A 15,716-nucleotide genomic window follows, 5' to 3' on the forward strand; every position below is an offset into this window, starting at 1 on the left:
AAATTTGATATACAACATAATGCAATGTCGTAGATCACTATTTTCCAGAGACACAAAATTAGATGAATTAAACTGACTAAATCTCACAAATGTTGATATTCAGATGAATTGAACAAATTAAAAATAGCGTAGTCATTCATCAGAAGTGCTGAGATGAGATTTTGTGCCATTTATGGCTTAACCCTAACCCTTTTTAAATTCTATGGTTTTACATATCAGGACGTAATAAAAAATCATCTGGTCTTTGGCAGGTCTTAAAATGAGGTAAATACAACCTCAGATGAACAACAAATCATGACATACTACACCATGTCATGGTTTACTTAACAAAACTAGACCAAAATGGAGAAGCCATGTGACAAACTAAACACACCCTTACTGCTTCCATAAGAAGAGGGTAAGTAGCAGTCAGGCGCTGCTAATCAAATGATTAATTGATCATCATCAAGCATGACCAAATCTATAAAAGCAGAAGTTTTGGCAGTTTTCTGGTCTGGAGCCTTCAGGTGTGTGTTAACACAATGCCAAAGAGGAAAGACATCAGCAATGATCTTAGAGAAGCAATAGTTGCTGCCATTTAATCTAGGAAGGGTTACAAGGCCATTTCCAACCATTTGAAGTCCATCATTTACAGTAAGGAAGATTATTCACAAGTGGAAAACAGTCAGGACAGTTGCCAATCTTCCCAGAAGTGGACATCCCAGCAAATTCACCCCAAGGTCAGACCGTGTCATGCTCAGAAAAATTGCAAAAAACCCAAGAGCTTCATCTCAGACTCTACAAGCCTAACATGTTAAATGTTGCAGTACATGACGGTACAATTAGAAATGGCGAGACAAGTATGGCTTGTTTGGAAGGGTTGCCAGGAGACAGCCTCTCCTCTCTAAATACAACATGGCAGCATGGCTTAGGTTTGCAAAGTTGCATCTGAACAAACCACAAGACTTCTGGAACAGACAAGACCAAAGTGGAGATGTTTGGCCATAATGCACAGCCTCACGTGTGGCGAAAACCAAACACAACATATCAGCACAAGCAACTTATACGTATCAACTGTCCATCCCGCTGGTGGAGGGGTGAGGATTTGGGCTTGTTTTACAGCAACAGGACCTACCTTGCAGTCATTGAGTCGACCATGAACTCATCTGTATATCAAAGTAGTCAAATGTGAGGCCATCTGTCTAACAGCTCAAGCTTGGCTGAAATTGAGTCATGCAACAGGACAGTGATCACAAGAACTCCAGCAAATCTACAACAGAATGGCTGAAAAAGAAAATAATCAAGGTGTTGTAGTGGCCCAGTCAAAGTCCAGACCTCAACCTGATAGAAATGCTGTGGCAGGACCTTAAGAGAGCTGTGCATAAACTCTTTAGCCCGGAGGACATGGTGTCCATGATTTCTGATAAGAATGTTGAATTTGGACTCGTCTGACCATAGAACACTTTTCCACTTTGAAACAGTGCAATTTTAATTGAGCCTTGGCCCACAGGACACAACAGCACTTCTGGACCATGTTCACACATGGCTTCCTTTTTGCATGATAGAGCTTTAGTTGGCATCTGCAGATGGCACGGCGGATTGTGTTTACGGATAGCGGTTTCTGGAAGTATTCCTGGGCCCATTTAGTAATGTCATTGACACAATCATGCCGATGAGTGATGCAGTGTCGTCCGAGGGCCCGAAGACCACAGGCATTCAATAAAGGTCTTCAGGCTTTTCCCTTATGGACAGAGATTTCTCCAGATTCTCTGAATCTTTTTATGATATAATGCAGGCCCGGATTGGCTAATTGGGAGCACCGGGAGAATTCCCAGTGGGCCTGTCTGTTAATTTGGCCGCGAGGGCCAGGCCAGTGTTGTCATGGCACTAGGTTGAAATATGGATGCTCTAGAAACTGTGGCCAAATGTACTAAGCTGAGTAGCCTAACTTTTTCCTTAAAACCAGTCAGTGACGGATTTAGGCCTGGACGACATGGGCAACGGCCCAGGGCGGCACGGGGCACCCGCGTAAGAAAAAACAAACAAGTGAATGTGCGATCGGGTTCATCGGGGGAAACATGCAAAAGATAAAGGCATGTATGCAGCTTACTCATATCGTAATAATAGTAGGCAAATATTAAAATATAGGGCCTATTTCTTATGTTGCTTGATATGCTATTACACATTGGCCAACAGTATTCATTTTTCTGTACAACTAGCTTACATAACCAGACAGTAAAATGTGATTTTGTAACTTTTTTTAAACAAACATAATAGCCTAATTTAATATTTTACTGTAAAGTTGTGCAGTTTTGTAGGATTTATGGTATTTTGTGTTATTTATTTGCCTCAATTTGTAGTAATTTAAGTATATACATTTATATAAAATAGCACAATTTTATGTTAAATCCACTTTAATAAAGATCTACATTTCTAAATTTCATTCATAGTGATGGATATGAAAAATGTGCCTGGGTTTAGTGGACTATTGCTGCCATCTACTGGAAAGCAAACACTTAAATTAAAATTAAAATAACATGAATTTTTAACTACAGCCACTAGATGGCTAGAGAATTAATCAGTGGTTCACATTATAAAATCATTATTATAACTATAAAAATAACTCTATCAATTATTTCTTGTACTGTCATTTGTACTATTATGGGTATTTGAAGATATTTTTGAAAAACAAGGCTGTAGAGAAGATTGCAGACTTATATACTGAGGTTTTAATTACATTATTTTAATATAGTCGTGAATTAAAGTGGGCCGTTCTAAGGCATGAAACTCCAGGGCTGAAAATGAGTCCCAATCCGGCCCTGATGTTATGCAGTGTAGATGATGAGATTTGCAAAGCCTTTGCAATTTGACATTGAGGAACATTGTTTTAAAAGTATTCCCCAATCTTTTTACACACTCTTTCACAGATTTGAAAGTCTTTTAGTTTTTATTTTATTCAAATTTTAAAAAAGTCCCAACATTCCCGAAATTCGGGTTTAAATCATAGGGTGTGCTTAGTTTGTCACACATAGCTTCTCCATTCTGGCTTTATTTTTGTTAAATAAATAATGACAGTGTAATATATCATGTGTTGTTGTTTATCTGAGGTTGTATTTACCTAATTTTAAAACCTACTAAGACCAGATAATTTTTTTGTTTATGTCCTGGTATGTAAAACCTAATATATATGCGTGTTTGTGTCTGTGTGTAATAGACAAGCTCAAAGTCAAATATCATTACACATCATTATAATGACCCTAAAATAGCCATATAGTGATATGACATAATGCTGAACTTGCTTTAGTTTTGTATGATGGGATGTGGGCATGTAATCCTGCCACCAGCCAGCAGAGGAAGACAGTGAGACACTGCAGAAATTCAATTCACACAGATACTGTGAATAACACTATTTGATTGTATATGAGTGTATATATTAGAATCCACATAGACGAGTTTAATAATTTCCATATAGTCTTTAAAAAGGTATATGAAATGCTGATTCTGCCTGGTGAAGTGAAATAATCTAATAGAACACAAACCAAAACAGCCATGTTCTGATCTTACTGAACACACACACTATTCATGTTCAAATGGGTTTTATTGTACTCGGTTATTTTGTTTGCTTTTCCCTTTAAAGTTAAAACCATCTGCATAAATGTGGAGGTAGAAACGGATTTCTGTTGAGATATAGCTCATTCACACAAATGAACACATTCTCACAAACACTGTAAGGGTGAATCTCATGTTAAGAACATGCTCAGGTTATATTTCAACTCCAATCAAAAGAAATAATGTGACATTTTCATTACATCCTCTCCAATTCTCAACGCTGTATGCAAATACTCATTGTCATTACAGTAACATTACAAAGTATTTGTATACACATTTATATCATTAAAGCTGACTGAAAATATGTATTATATTCTCATATTGAGTAATGAGAATTAATGGGAAACATGTCCAGACAGATTACAGTGAAAAATAAAATCATTAAACTCAACCCCAAGATTATATGTGCTTAACTTCCATTAAAAATGAGTGTAAAAAAGAATAAAAATCAAAAAAAAAAAAAAAAAAAAAAAAGGCTTCATTTTCTTTACGCATAATTTACAATTATTTCTTTTAGTTTTTGGAGGCAAAATGTGATCTGAACATGTTTTCATGAGATTCACTTGCAAAATGATTTCTTTATGGATGCTGTACACTGAAGTGATGCAGTGATCCATAAACTGTAACTGTTCATGCCTTTCCATCATCAAATAAATACAGTTTTAGTAAAGTGCTTGAGAGGTTATGACACTTCACCCCGTGACCTCAGTAATTATAATATTTCCTAAGCACAAGAGCCCAGTGTATCCCGTACACAGCCGTGACACATGGTGAACTGATATGAAATCAGTCATGAATGCATTTCAGGTTAGAGCATTCAGCCAACACTTCCTGTTTGAAATGATTTTAGCGTTTCTAGTAGAAAGTAACATCAAATAATGAAACTGTGGAGTGAGAAAGACAGAAACCAAGAAAAGTGAGCATTTCAGTGAACAGGAGCGCAAACAGGCAAGAATTAAATCGGACTGTAAGAAGAATAAACCTGCAGGAGTAGAGGAACAGCTTAGAGGAGGTTAAGAGCCTCGTAACGTTTCATTCGAGCCAGCTGAGGTTCAGGCAGCGAGCGATGAAGGCGTACGTGTCTGCCACCTCCTGAATTACTTTACTGGTGGGTTTTCCTGCACCGTGGCCTGACTTTGTGTCCACATAGATAAAGAGAGGGTTTGACTGGCCGGGCCAGTGACCAATCACATTCTGCAGGGTGGCGATATACTTTAATGAGTGCAGCGGCACCACGCGGTCATCGTGGTCACCTGTCAACAACAGTACGGCGGGGTACTGAACACCGTCACCTTCTGGAACACGGATATTGTGAAGAGGAGAATACCTGCAGGATCAGAACATTGAATCAGGATCAGCTCTTTAAAACTATATTTTCCAAAATATGGAAGAAATCTTAACACTAAACCATGGCAAATTGTCCATGTTATCTCATTGAATGAAAATTAGTAATGTGGGTCTTTTTTAAAGTTAATTTTACATAAATGGTTATTTTTGTTTGGGGGGACTATATAAAAATATGTATTAAATTATTTATATAAATTTAAAACATTCCATAAATCCCCCCAAAACTGCACAAATGTAGTGTAAAAACATTAATAAAGTACGTAAAATTAGTAAATTACAATTTTAAAATTATATTATATATATATATATATATATATATATATATATATATATATATATAATTTTAAAATTACTATTTAAAAAAAAAAAATAATAAATATATATTTTTATTTATTTATTTATTTTTTTAAATAGTAATTTTATATATTATATATAATTTTATATTTTATATATATATATATATATATATATATATATATGTATAGACAACTAAACAAAACAACATGACAAATTGTTAATCGCTGCAGTCCGTTTTAAAAAATATTTAATTAGATATTTTTTTTATTGATTTTTTTAATCAGTTGAATGAATGATTCAATGACTCACTCATTAAGACATCACTTGTTTCATTACTGGATGAATCAGCATTTTTGAACGAATCTCTTGAATGAATGATTCAATGACAAATAAATTTTTTAACAGTCTACTGGTGTAACAATATATCTGATACAATCTTCATTTGAAGCGATAAAGGTGCTAAAGAGGATGTTTTGTTTTATACATTTTTGCAATATTTCTTGAAACTGTCTTTACTAACTGATAAAAGACTATTTATTAGGTGCACTGAAAGGAATAATATTAATATACATCATCTGTGCACGAGGTAGGGCCTTAAAAACATCAGCCAATCATTTATGCGATCATCGCGTAAATGATTGGCCCTCTGGCATGTCAATCACTGCCGTGACGTTCCTTGTGCGAGACGTGCAAGATGTGCGCAGCTGCGCGCTCCAGTAACTTTCCACACTCCACAGGCGCTGCATGCAATGTTATTGTCAGGAGACAGGAGTAACAACTGCAGATTATACTATAACAGAGTTACCTGCGTTGAGTCCAACATAATGAATCCACTTACACGACACAGCGAATGCCGGTGGTAAACACTCGTGTTCCAGTACTTGTGCACAAGTTTTAAGAGGCGTTCCCTCAAAATTAGCTGTGAAGGAGGGGGGTCGTTCTTACGCATGCGCTCATTTCAAAAACTCACTAACAGTCTTTGGTTTCTCAGTCGACAAAAAGATCCTCTTTAGCACCTTCAAGTTACTTTCAGAAGGTGATTTACTCTATTATGATCATTAATGTAGACATGAGTGTTTATATCCAAACTGTAAATTTAATTGACATGTATTTATATGTCTCAGATGTGTCACTGCCTCTGCTGCTTTTAAATACTGTAGAAGAATTAAATGTTTCTGTGCATCAATGGATTGAGTGAAAGTAAACTCACTTGATTAACCAATCAAATTGCTCTTTGATTTCAGAGCAGCCGAAATCAGTGGTCCATGCGTGTCCGATGGTGAACTTATGAAACTTTAACATGTCCATGACGCCGACCTGAGCCACAGCACAGCCGAACAGATCAGGCCTCTGATTCACACACGCCGCTGCAGGAGAGAGGAGTCACAACTCAGTACCAGGAGAATTCAAGCATGTGCGTCTGAGTGTGTGAGTTTGTGTGTGTGTGTGTGTGTGTGTGTGTGTGTGTGTGTGTCGTACCCACGAGCAGCCCCCCGTTGGAGCCTCCATTGATGGTGAGTTTGCTGGAGGAAGTGTAACCCTCCTTTATCAGATACTCAGCTGCACACTGAAAGTCAGTGAAACAGTTCTGCTTATTGGCCAGCATCCCCGCTGCACAAAGAGAAAAGAGACTTTTCATTCAAATGCAACAAAATGTTAAAGATCACCTGGCTGAGTTATAGTACACACTATTTCTACAAAAGTTTGGGGTCGATAGGTCTCTTCTGCTCACCAAGGCTGCTTTTATTTGCTCAAAAATACAGTAAAAACAGTAATATTGTGAAATATTATTACAATTTAATATATCTGTTTTCTGTTTGAATATATTTTAAAATGTAATTTATTCCTGTGATCAAAGCTGAATTTTCAGCATCATTACTCCAGTCTTCAGTGTCACATGATCCTTCAGAAATCATTCTAATAAGAAACATTTCTTATTATAAATGTTGAAAACAATTAATATTTTTGTGGAAACGGATATATTTGTATTAAAAATCTTTTGTAGCATTATAAATGTCACCATGTTTGATTAATTAAGTGCACCCTTGCTGATTATAACTAATAATTTCTTTCAAAATAAAAAAAAATCTGGTCACGCTTTAGATTAGGGTCCAATTTTCACTTTTGCCTCTATTAACTCCTAATTACTGCTTATTAATAGTTAGTAAGGTAGTTGTTAAGTTTAGGTATTTGGTAGGATTAAGGGATGTAGAATATGGTCATGCAGAATAAGGCATTAATATGTGCTTTATAAGTACTAATAAACAGCCAATATCCTAGTAATATGCAAGCTAATAAATAGTTAATAGTGAGAATTGGACCCTACCAAAGATCTTACTGACCCCAAACGTTTCAATGGTAGTGTACAATTATTTTAAATAGTAGGCAATATATAATGCATAGTGTGCAATTTTCCAGTTATCTATTCAGAACATATGCACAGATCAGTCCATGATTAACTGCAGCATTACAGTCACATGCCTTTATGCCACGTCTCTCCATATTCTCCACCTCCTCGGATGTTGGCCACAGCTAAAACTCCTCCCAGATGCCTGACGAATATCAGCCGTGAAACGCTGACAAATAAACGGTGAGAGACAGACGTTTATAGGAACAGGAGGGGGATGCATGTGTGAAGTGTGTGATTGGCTATATTTTTTTGTGTTTGGTTTGTATTGTACCTGTAGCTGGGTGTGATGGAAATATTGAAACCTCCGTATCCGTATAGGAAGGCAGGATGGGAACCATCCAGTTTGATTCCTTTCTTATGGACAATAAACATTGGGATTTGGGTGCCATCTTTACTGGGATAAAACACCTGTAAGAAACACACACAGACATAAAGCAAAGGTGATCAAACCACAGACAGACAGAGAGACAGATGAACAAGCGTGCTGCTGTACCTGAGTGGTCTGGTAGTCCGCAGGACTGAAGCCCTTCACCGTGACCTCTCTGAAGGTGTGTGGCTGCAGCGGCTCTTTAGTCAGATCACAATGATAGATGATCGCTGCAGGAAAGCACAGCACACGTCACTCAATACACACCTGTTACAACATTACCTGATTGTTATTAATGAGTTATTAAGGTTAGAAGCTTCTGAATCTTGACGGACCTGGAGACAAAAATGAGGTGAAGCTGTAAAAGATCTCGGAGTCTTTCTTCCTCCCAGTGAAGCCCACGATTGAGCCTACGTCCAGTGGAAACGTGCGTATCTCTTCCCCCGAAGACAGATGGAACATCTTCAAGACGTTCTTCACGTCATGGAGGAAACACACAAACAGGAAGCTGGAGTATGTACAGGTAGCAAACACTGAAAGAGAGAGATAAAGAGAAATTATGTTTTAATTATCATTATCGTCATAAACAACTGACAAAATAATATTTAAAATTAACATTTCATATAATTAATAAAAATTAATTAAAAATACATTTAATTTACACAATAATATATAAAAAAAAATAATAAATCATAATTTATACTAATATATATTATTATATAATATATATTTTTATATATATACTATATATATAAAAAATAAAAATAAAATACACAATCCCATAAAATAATATTGAATAATAAATTACTCTATATATAAATTATATATATTAATTAATAAAGATATTAATGGAAAAAAATTATATATATCTATATATATAAATTTAATTAAATTAAAAATAAATCTAAAAAATTAAAATAAAATACACATAATCACATAAAATAATATTGAATAATAAATTGCTCTATATATAAATTATATATATTAATTAATAAAGATATTAATGGAAAAAAAATTATATATATATTTAATATATATTTAATTTAATTAAAAATAAATCTAAAAATAAAAATAAAATACACATAATCACATAAAATAATATTGAATAATAAATTACTCTATATATAAATTATATTAATTAATAAAGATATTAATGGAAAAAAATTATATATATATATATATATATATATATATATATATCTATATATATATATATATATATGTGTGTGTGTGTGTGTGTGTGTGTGTATGTGTGCATTAGCAATACATTTCAATTCCATAATATGACAAAATATCTGTAACAGAATATTCAGTGAGAAAAAAAAAATACGACAGGACATTTTTTTCAATATTTTTGATTGGACTGTTAAAAGTGGGTTAGAAAAATTGTTTCAGAGGGAGAAAGTAAATACATTTCCAGAAAAACTTTCCAAAAATCCTGGAAAGTTTCAGGAAATTCTGGAAATTTTCTGCCCCTTTGCATCCCTAGTTATGCATGCAGATGAATTGGGCACAATAAGTCCTGTGACATTTATTAAGGTAGTAAATATAGTGAATTTCAAGTTTTGATTTCAAAAAACAGCATCTCCGCTCACCGATGACGTCTTTGTCATGTTGGGGAATGAGCTCTTTCCACTGGCTGACGGATGGTTGGGCGAAGTCGATATTGATGAGTCGATATTGAGGAGCGTCCAGGTTGGTTTTAAAAGTGAAAACGGTTCCTTCATTTGTGACGTATTCATACTCCGCATCAAAGTTATCGATCAGCTTCACCCATGGCAACAAACCTACCATCATTAAGAGAGGAATAAGACACTGGCAGAAGAAAAGAAGTATTTTTGTCTGAATAATAACGTTTCTGTGCATCTGTACCAGTGATTCCCTGCGGCACGTCGCTCAGGTCACAATACCACAGTCTGTTGACGGGGTCACAGCCCTCTCGGATGGACAACAGCACATAATGGCCGTCATCAGACACCTGAAAACACACAGGCATACATTATTCACCTCAAACACGATCAGAAATGAAGTACTGCCTTTGTGTGTTTGTTACCTCAGCACCGCTCATCCATTTTGGCTGATCGGGAAATTCGGCACACAGGACGTCCTGAGACTGAGGGGTTCCCAACACGTGATAGTACAACTTCTGGTGCAGGTTAGTGGACGTCTCAGTCCCTGAGAAACAGACAGACAAAGTTTGATTAAGTGTTTAGTTCACCCAAAAATTAAAATTCTTTCATTACTTACGGGTTTAAAGCGACATGAGGTTGAGTAAGACCTTCGTTCATCTTTGGAACCCAAATTGACCCTTCGCCGGGAGTTTGACTGACAAGTGATCTAACCAATCGCCATTTTGTCCGACAAAGCAGTCAGGAGTAAGAAGATTAACCTCGGTGGACTTGATGTTTGAAGATGGTGTGTATTTACATCTTTCCACATTTGAAACAACATTTCTTCTCATGTTCATTCATGTTTATTTGATGCTATAAATGTAGGAAGAGATGATCAGTTCACGAGCTGTTTGATCTGAGGCACTACAGCGATCTGTCACGACACATTAAAGAGCCACAAAATGTTTTTTATTGTTCGAATTTCTTAAAAAAAACTACACAGTTTGAAAGCTGGGACTTTGTTTAATATCATAAGTATCCTGCTTTGTCTTGTCTGTCGATGTGTTGTCAGTGTCCTCTTTGCTCCGTGATGTATTTTTCACTCTGTGTGTCGTGACAGCGGCATGGCTTGTCGGTCAAAGCAACTGTAACTAAGGAGGGCAGGTCTTTGCGAAGGGTCAACTAAGATATTTTTGATGAAATCTGGGAGCTTTCTGTCCCTCCATTGACAGCCTACACAACTACCACTTTCAAGCCCCAGAAAGTTAGGAAAGACATCATTAAAGAAGTAATCCATGTGACTCCAGTGGCTTAACCTCAATATTATGAAGTGACGCGAGTGCTTTGTTTGCGCAATAAAACACAATTTATCAATTTCTTTACAAAATAATAATCACAATGATTACTTTAAAAGGTGCGGTATGTAGGAATGACACCCAGTGGTCGAAATGGGTACTGCAGTCCAAATTCAAAATATTGTTCACCCCCTCCTTCAAAGATGCGGGTTGCCAGCTTGAGGATGCGCAACAAGAGGAAACGCAATTGACAATGAAAGCTGAGGAGACTTACACACTGTAAGTTGATTTATCTGTGTTTTAATATGCTGTTGTTCATAGAGATATTTAGATGGATTCAGAGGCTTTTTAGGTCAGGTAGAATCTGCGATTCTCTCACCCAGTTTGTTTGCTGGTTTCCATGGCTGCAATACGTGGCGTTTTCCGCCAACTGGCAACCTGTGATGTCAAAATACTATTGGATAAACTGGCAGCAGACGGTTTCGCACAGACCAAAACAAAGACAGACATTCCGACACGGAACACACATTTCAAAGTAGAATGTCTGGCTGTAGCATTGTTTTTCTGAGAAACAAGTAGGTGAACTTAGCATGTTTCCTAAATATCTGCAAACATATTAGGGTATTTTAATGCTTTATTAAAGTGAAAATCTTACATAGAGCCCCTTTAATGATGTCTTTACTACCTTTCTGGGGCTTGAAAGTGGTAGTTGCGTAGACTGTCAATGGAGGGACAGAAAGCTCTCAGATTTCATTTAAAAAAAATTTAATTTGTGTTCTGAAGATGAACGAAAGTACTAAAATGACTAAAACTAAAATAAAAATAAGTGCAAGCTAAATGACAAAAGCACAAAATTACAAAAACTTGAACTAAAATTAAAATAAAAACTAAAATATAAAAATAAATGCTAATGCAAAATAATAATAAATACTAATTTAGTATATAATAATACTAAAATAGCATGTCTCTTACACCTGCATGTATGAATTTGTGCATCACGCGTGTTTGTGTGTCTTTACCGTCACTCTTGCCCTCCTGCTCGGGGTAAGAGTTGTAGAAGAGTCCCTTTCCATCGTGAGTCCAGGACATGCAAGTGAATTTGACCCTCTCCAGTTGATCCTCCAGAAGTACCGCGCCGTCCACACGCAAAAACCGGATCTCGACCCAGTCCGATCCACTCGCGCTGGTACCGTACGCCAGGTACTCGCCATCTTCGGAGAATGCGTAACCTGCCAATAAGCTGCAGGCGTTAGCTGACATCCACACACTGCAGAAACAGACGTCACATGCTTCATGAAACAAACACAGGCACATCCAGCACCTCGTAAAGCGACCGTCCCGTCCTCGGAGAAGGTGTTTGGGTCCAGAAACACGCTGGGTTCTGCATCAAGGTTCTCCTGCATGTACAAAACACTCTGGTTCTGCAGACCCGTGTTGTAAAAGTGAAAATACCTAAAGGACGAGGGGGGGAAAAAAGGTTTGTTAGTGCTTCCAAAAACACACATAAAAGTTTGAATCAGTAAGATGTGTTAATGTTTTTGAAAAGTCTCTTCTGCTCACCAGGTCAGCATTTATTTGATCAAAAATACAGTAAAATCAGCAATATTGTGAAATATTATTACAATAAAAAAAACTGTTTGAATATATAATAAAATGTAATTTATTCCTGTGATCAAAGCTGAATTTTCAGCATCATTACTCCGGTCTTCAGAGTCACATGATCCTTCAGAAATCATTCTAATATGTCAATTTTCTGCTCAACACCTCACCTGTTCCCGCGTTTGAAGGGGCAGCTGTATTTGGGGTAGTCGTAGAGTTCAGTCATGCGATCCTTAAAGACGTCTCTGACCTCACACTGCTCCAGGAACGGCAGGGTCAGCTGATTCTGAGCGTTCACAAAGGCCTGGCAGATGCATAAAGCGACATACATTAAGAGTCACATCTCAGAGTCATACGTCAGATGTTCATGAGGAGAGTGGACAGGTGTTGTGTGGAGATCACCTGTGTTTTTTCACTGTCGGGATCCTCCAGCCAGATGTACGGGTCAGGAATTTTACAGCCATGATAGTCGTCCACCTGACAACACACATGCATCACATGAGCAGTGAGGTCACCATGGCAACATGGTCACAAGATATCTTCAAGTAAACAACCAGGACCCCAATTCATTCATTCTCACCTTTAATCAGTCTCTCATAAGTTCATTTACTCAATCATCCTTCTATTTTCCTTCATTCACGGATGTGTTTATAATCCCAGCCATTCATTCTTGTATTAATTTATTCACCCATCTATTATCAATCCTGTATTTTATCTATCTTTACATATATTACTATCGGGGTTGGGGAGTAACGAAATACATGTATCTTAGTTACGTATTAAAAATACAAAATTTGATTAACTGTATTTCATTACAGTTATATTTTAAATGGGTAGTAATCAAATTACAGTTACATCTGAAAAGTATTTTAGATTCCTTTGAATTTTAATGTCATTTAAACTTTGGCAGGCAATTAATGTAAACAGCAAATGGTGATTCTCCAACTCTGACAGTCTGCAAATGCATCCTAAGCTATAGTTCTGCTTAAAAGTTTCTTACCCCTTTCTCACAATTGTGAGAAATAAGTCAGAATTGCAAGTTTTTAATCACAATTCTGACTTTTTTTTTTCTCAAAATTGTGAGATAAACTCACAATTGCAAGTTATAAAGTCAGAATTGCGTGATTAAAAACTTGAAATTCTGACTTATTTCTCACAATTACAATTTTAAGTATACAAATACTGTATGGCTTTTACAACACCCCTATAAATAAATAAATTAAACAAACATGCAAAACCCATTTCCGCCACATAAGAAAAAATGTTTTTGTGTCTGTGAAGTTTCAGCTTAAAATACCCCATAGATTTTTTTAATAAATTTTTTTAACTGCCTATTTTGGGGCATCATTAACTATGCACCGATTCAGGCTGCTTCCCCTTTAAATCTTGCGCTCCCTGCCCCCGAGCTCTCGACTATAATGCAGTGCATAAAGTTCACACAGCTAATATAACCACAGCTAATTTTATCTCACAATTCTGACTTTTTTCTCAAAATTCTCAATTGTCTCAATATTGTGAGTTTATATCTCATAATTGTGATTTTGCAACTTTATATCACATAATTCTGAGAAAAAAGTCAGAATTGTGAGATAAAAACTTGCAAATGCCTTGTTTTTATGTTACATATTTATTAGTATTCCAAAGTATTTAGATTAAGTTACAAAACTTGGGTAATCTAACAAAATACGTTACAAATTACTTTTTAAAGCATGTATTTCGTAATCTGTAGTGAAATACATTTTAAAAGTAACCTACCCAGCCGTGATTACTAACTAATCTATTACATATATGAATATTGATCTATCCTTCATCCATTATTCATTAAAGCAATTATTAACATTAAACTTTATTATTCCATTAATGTATAGTCTCTCATGCTTTGATTTGTTATTTCAGTCATCAATTCATATATTTATCATTTATTTATTTATTTATGTATCCATTCATTCTTTTATCCCTCTGTTCTCATTCATTCATCCTTCCATCTATTCATTGATGTACTTTCTCTCTGTTATTCACTCACTCACCACTGATTCGTCTCTATACGCGTTTGGATACTGGAAAGCCATTATTCAGTGATCTTCAGAGCTGATGAACAGATGAAATAATGATATGATGAAATAAACAGAGACGAGTGTCGGGGAGTTCAGTGTGTTTGAGAGCCGCAGCACAATGTCCGGAATCAACAGGAAAAGAATCCGTACAAAGACAACGCGTCGAGGGAAAGAGCGCTGAAATCACCACAGCGGCCTCTGCTGGTGGAGTCAGAAATGCGCCGGAGCCATAATGACTCTTGATGAAGGTTCTGCTAACAAATGTACTTATGAGTCATGTTTATTTTGTTCAGCGTATTCTGGAGCATCAGTGAATGTTTGAAGCTTTTTTACTAGTTGTGTTTGAGTCCCTCAGTTGTCCTCAGTGTGATAAAATGGATCTCAAAATCATATAGTAACTGCTGGAAAGGGTTCAAATATGCAAATAATGCTGGAAAACTGAAAAGTCTGTAGGACCTGGAGGATTTTTCTGAAGAACAGAGCTCAGAACAAACAAGATACTCATGAACAACCATCACAAAACATAAAAACAGTCGTAGATCATCCAGGTAACCACACACAGTATTAAGAATCAGTGGTTCACAAACTTTTAATAAATTCAGCTTCTTCTTCTTCTTCTTCTTCTTCTTCTTCTTCTTCTTTTTTTTTCATTTGGACTATGTAAACATCTTTTATGTAAAATATCTTACTCAGGACAGTACTAAATAAAAAAAACAAAAAAAAAAAACATGCATTTTGTATAATCTCTCTTATTTTGTTAAAATGACTCACATTTTCACAGATTCTGCAAGTGATTCACATACTTGCAACTGCAGCTGTATATTACGTTCTGTCTATCACATGACGCAATCGAAATTATTTGGAAGACTTGAAATAACCCACATGAACCATATAGGCTTCTTTTATGGTACAGTATGTACTTTTTGAAGTTGACCAACTCCTCATCCTTCTCATGAGGGTGAGTAAATGACAGAAGATTTTAAATGACAGAACATTTTTATTATTATTTGGAGTAAATATTTTTTTCATTATGCTTTTGCAAAGCCCTTCTCTGCCACATAAGAAAAAAAAACTGAGATGTGACACACTAAGTCATAATTATGAGATTAAAAAGTCAAAATGATGACATGCTAATTCATAAATGACAAA

General features: G+C 36.0%; 1 protein-coding gene across 1 annotated transcript; it reads right to left on the reverse strand.

The window, feature by feature from the left end:
• Positions 1–3,570: 3,570 nt before the first annotated feature.
• On the reverse strand, positions 3,571–14,678 carry prep (prolyl endopeptidase). The gene is made up of 15 exons (XM_067384414.1): positions 14,541–14,678; positions 12,916–12,990; positions 12,684–12,817; positions 12,236–12,366; positions 11,934–12,143; positions 10,063–10,184; positions 9,882–9,987; positions 9,605–9,796; positions 8,345–8,542; positions 8,136–8,239; positions 7,914–8,050; positions 7,714–7,808; positions 6,712–6,843; positions 6,443–6,599; positions 3,571–4,915 (listed from the first exon to the last, which is right to left on the reverse strand). Exons 1-15 carry the CDS (start codon positions 14,580–14,582, stop codon positions 4,621–4,623), a joined length of 2,130 nt encoding a protein of 709 aa, XP_067240515.1. The 5' UTR covers positions 14,583–14,678; the 3' UTR covers positions 3,571–4,620.
• Positions 14,679–15,716: the final 1,038 nt, after the last annotated feature.

The sequence above is a fragment of the Chanodichthys erythropterus genome, chromosome 4 (assembly GCF_024489055.1).
Source record: "Chanodichthys erythropterus isolate Z2021 chromosome 4, ASM2448905v1, whole genome shotgun sequence".
NCBI classification, from domain to species: domain Eukaryota; kingdom Metazoa; phylum Chordata; class Actinopteri; order Cypriniformes; family Xenocyprididae; genus Chanodichthys; species Chanodichthys erythropterus.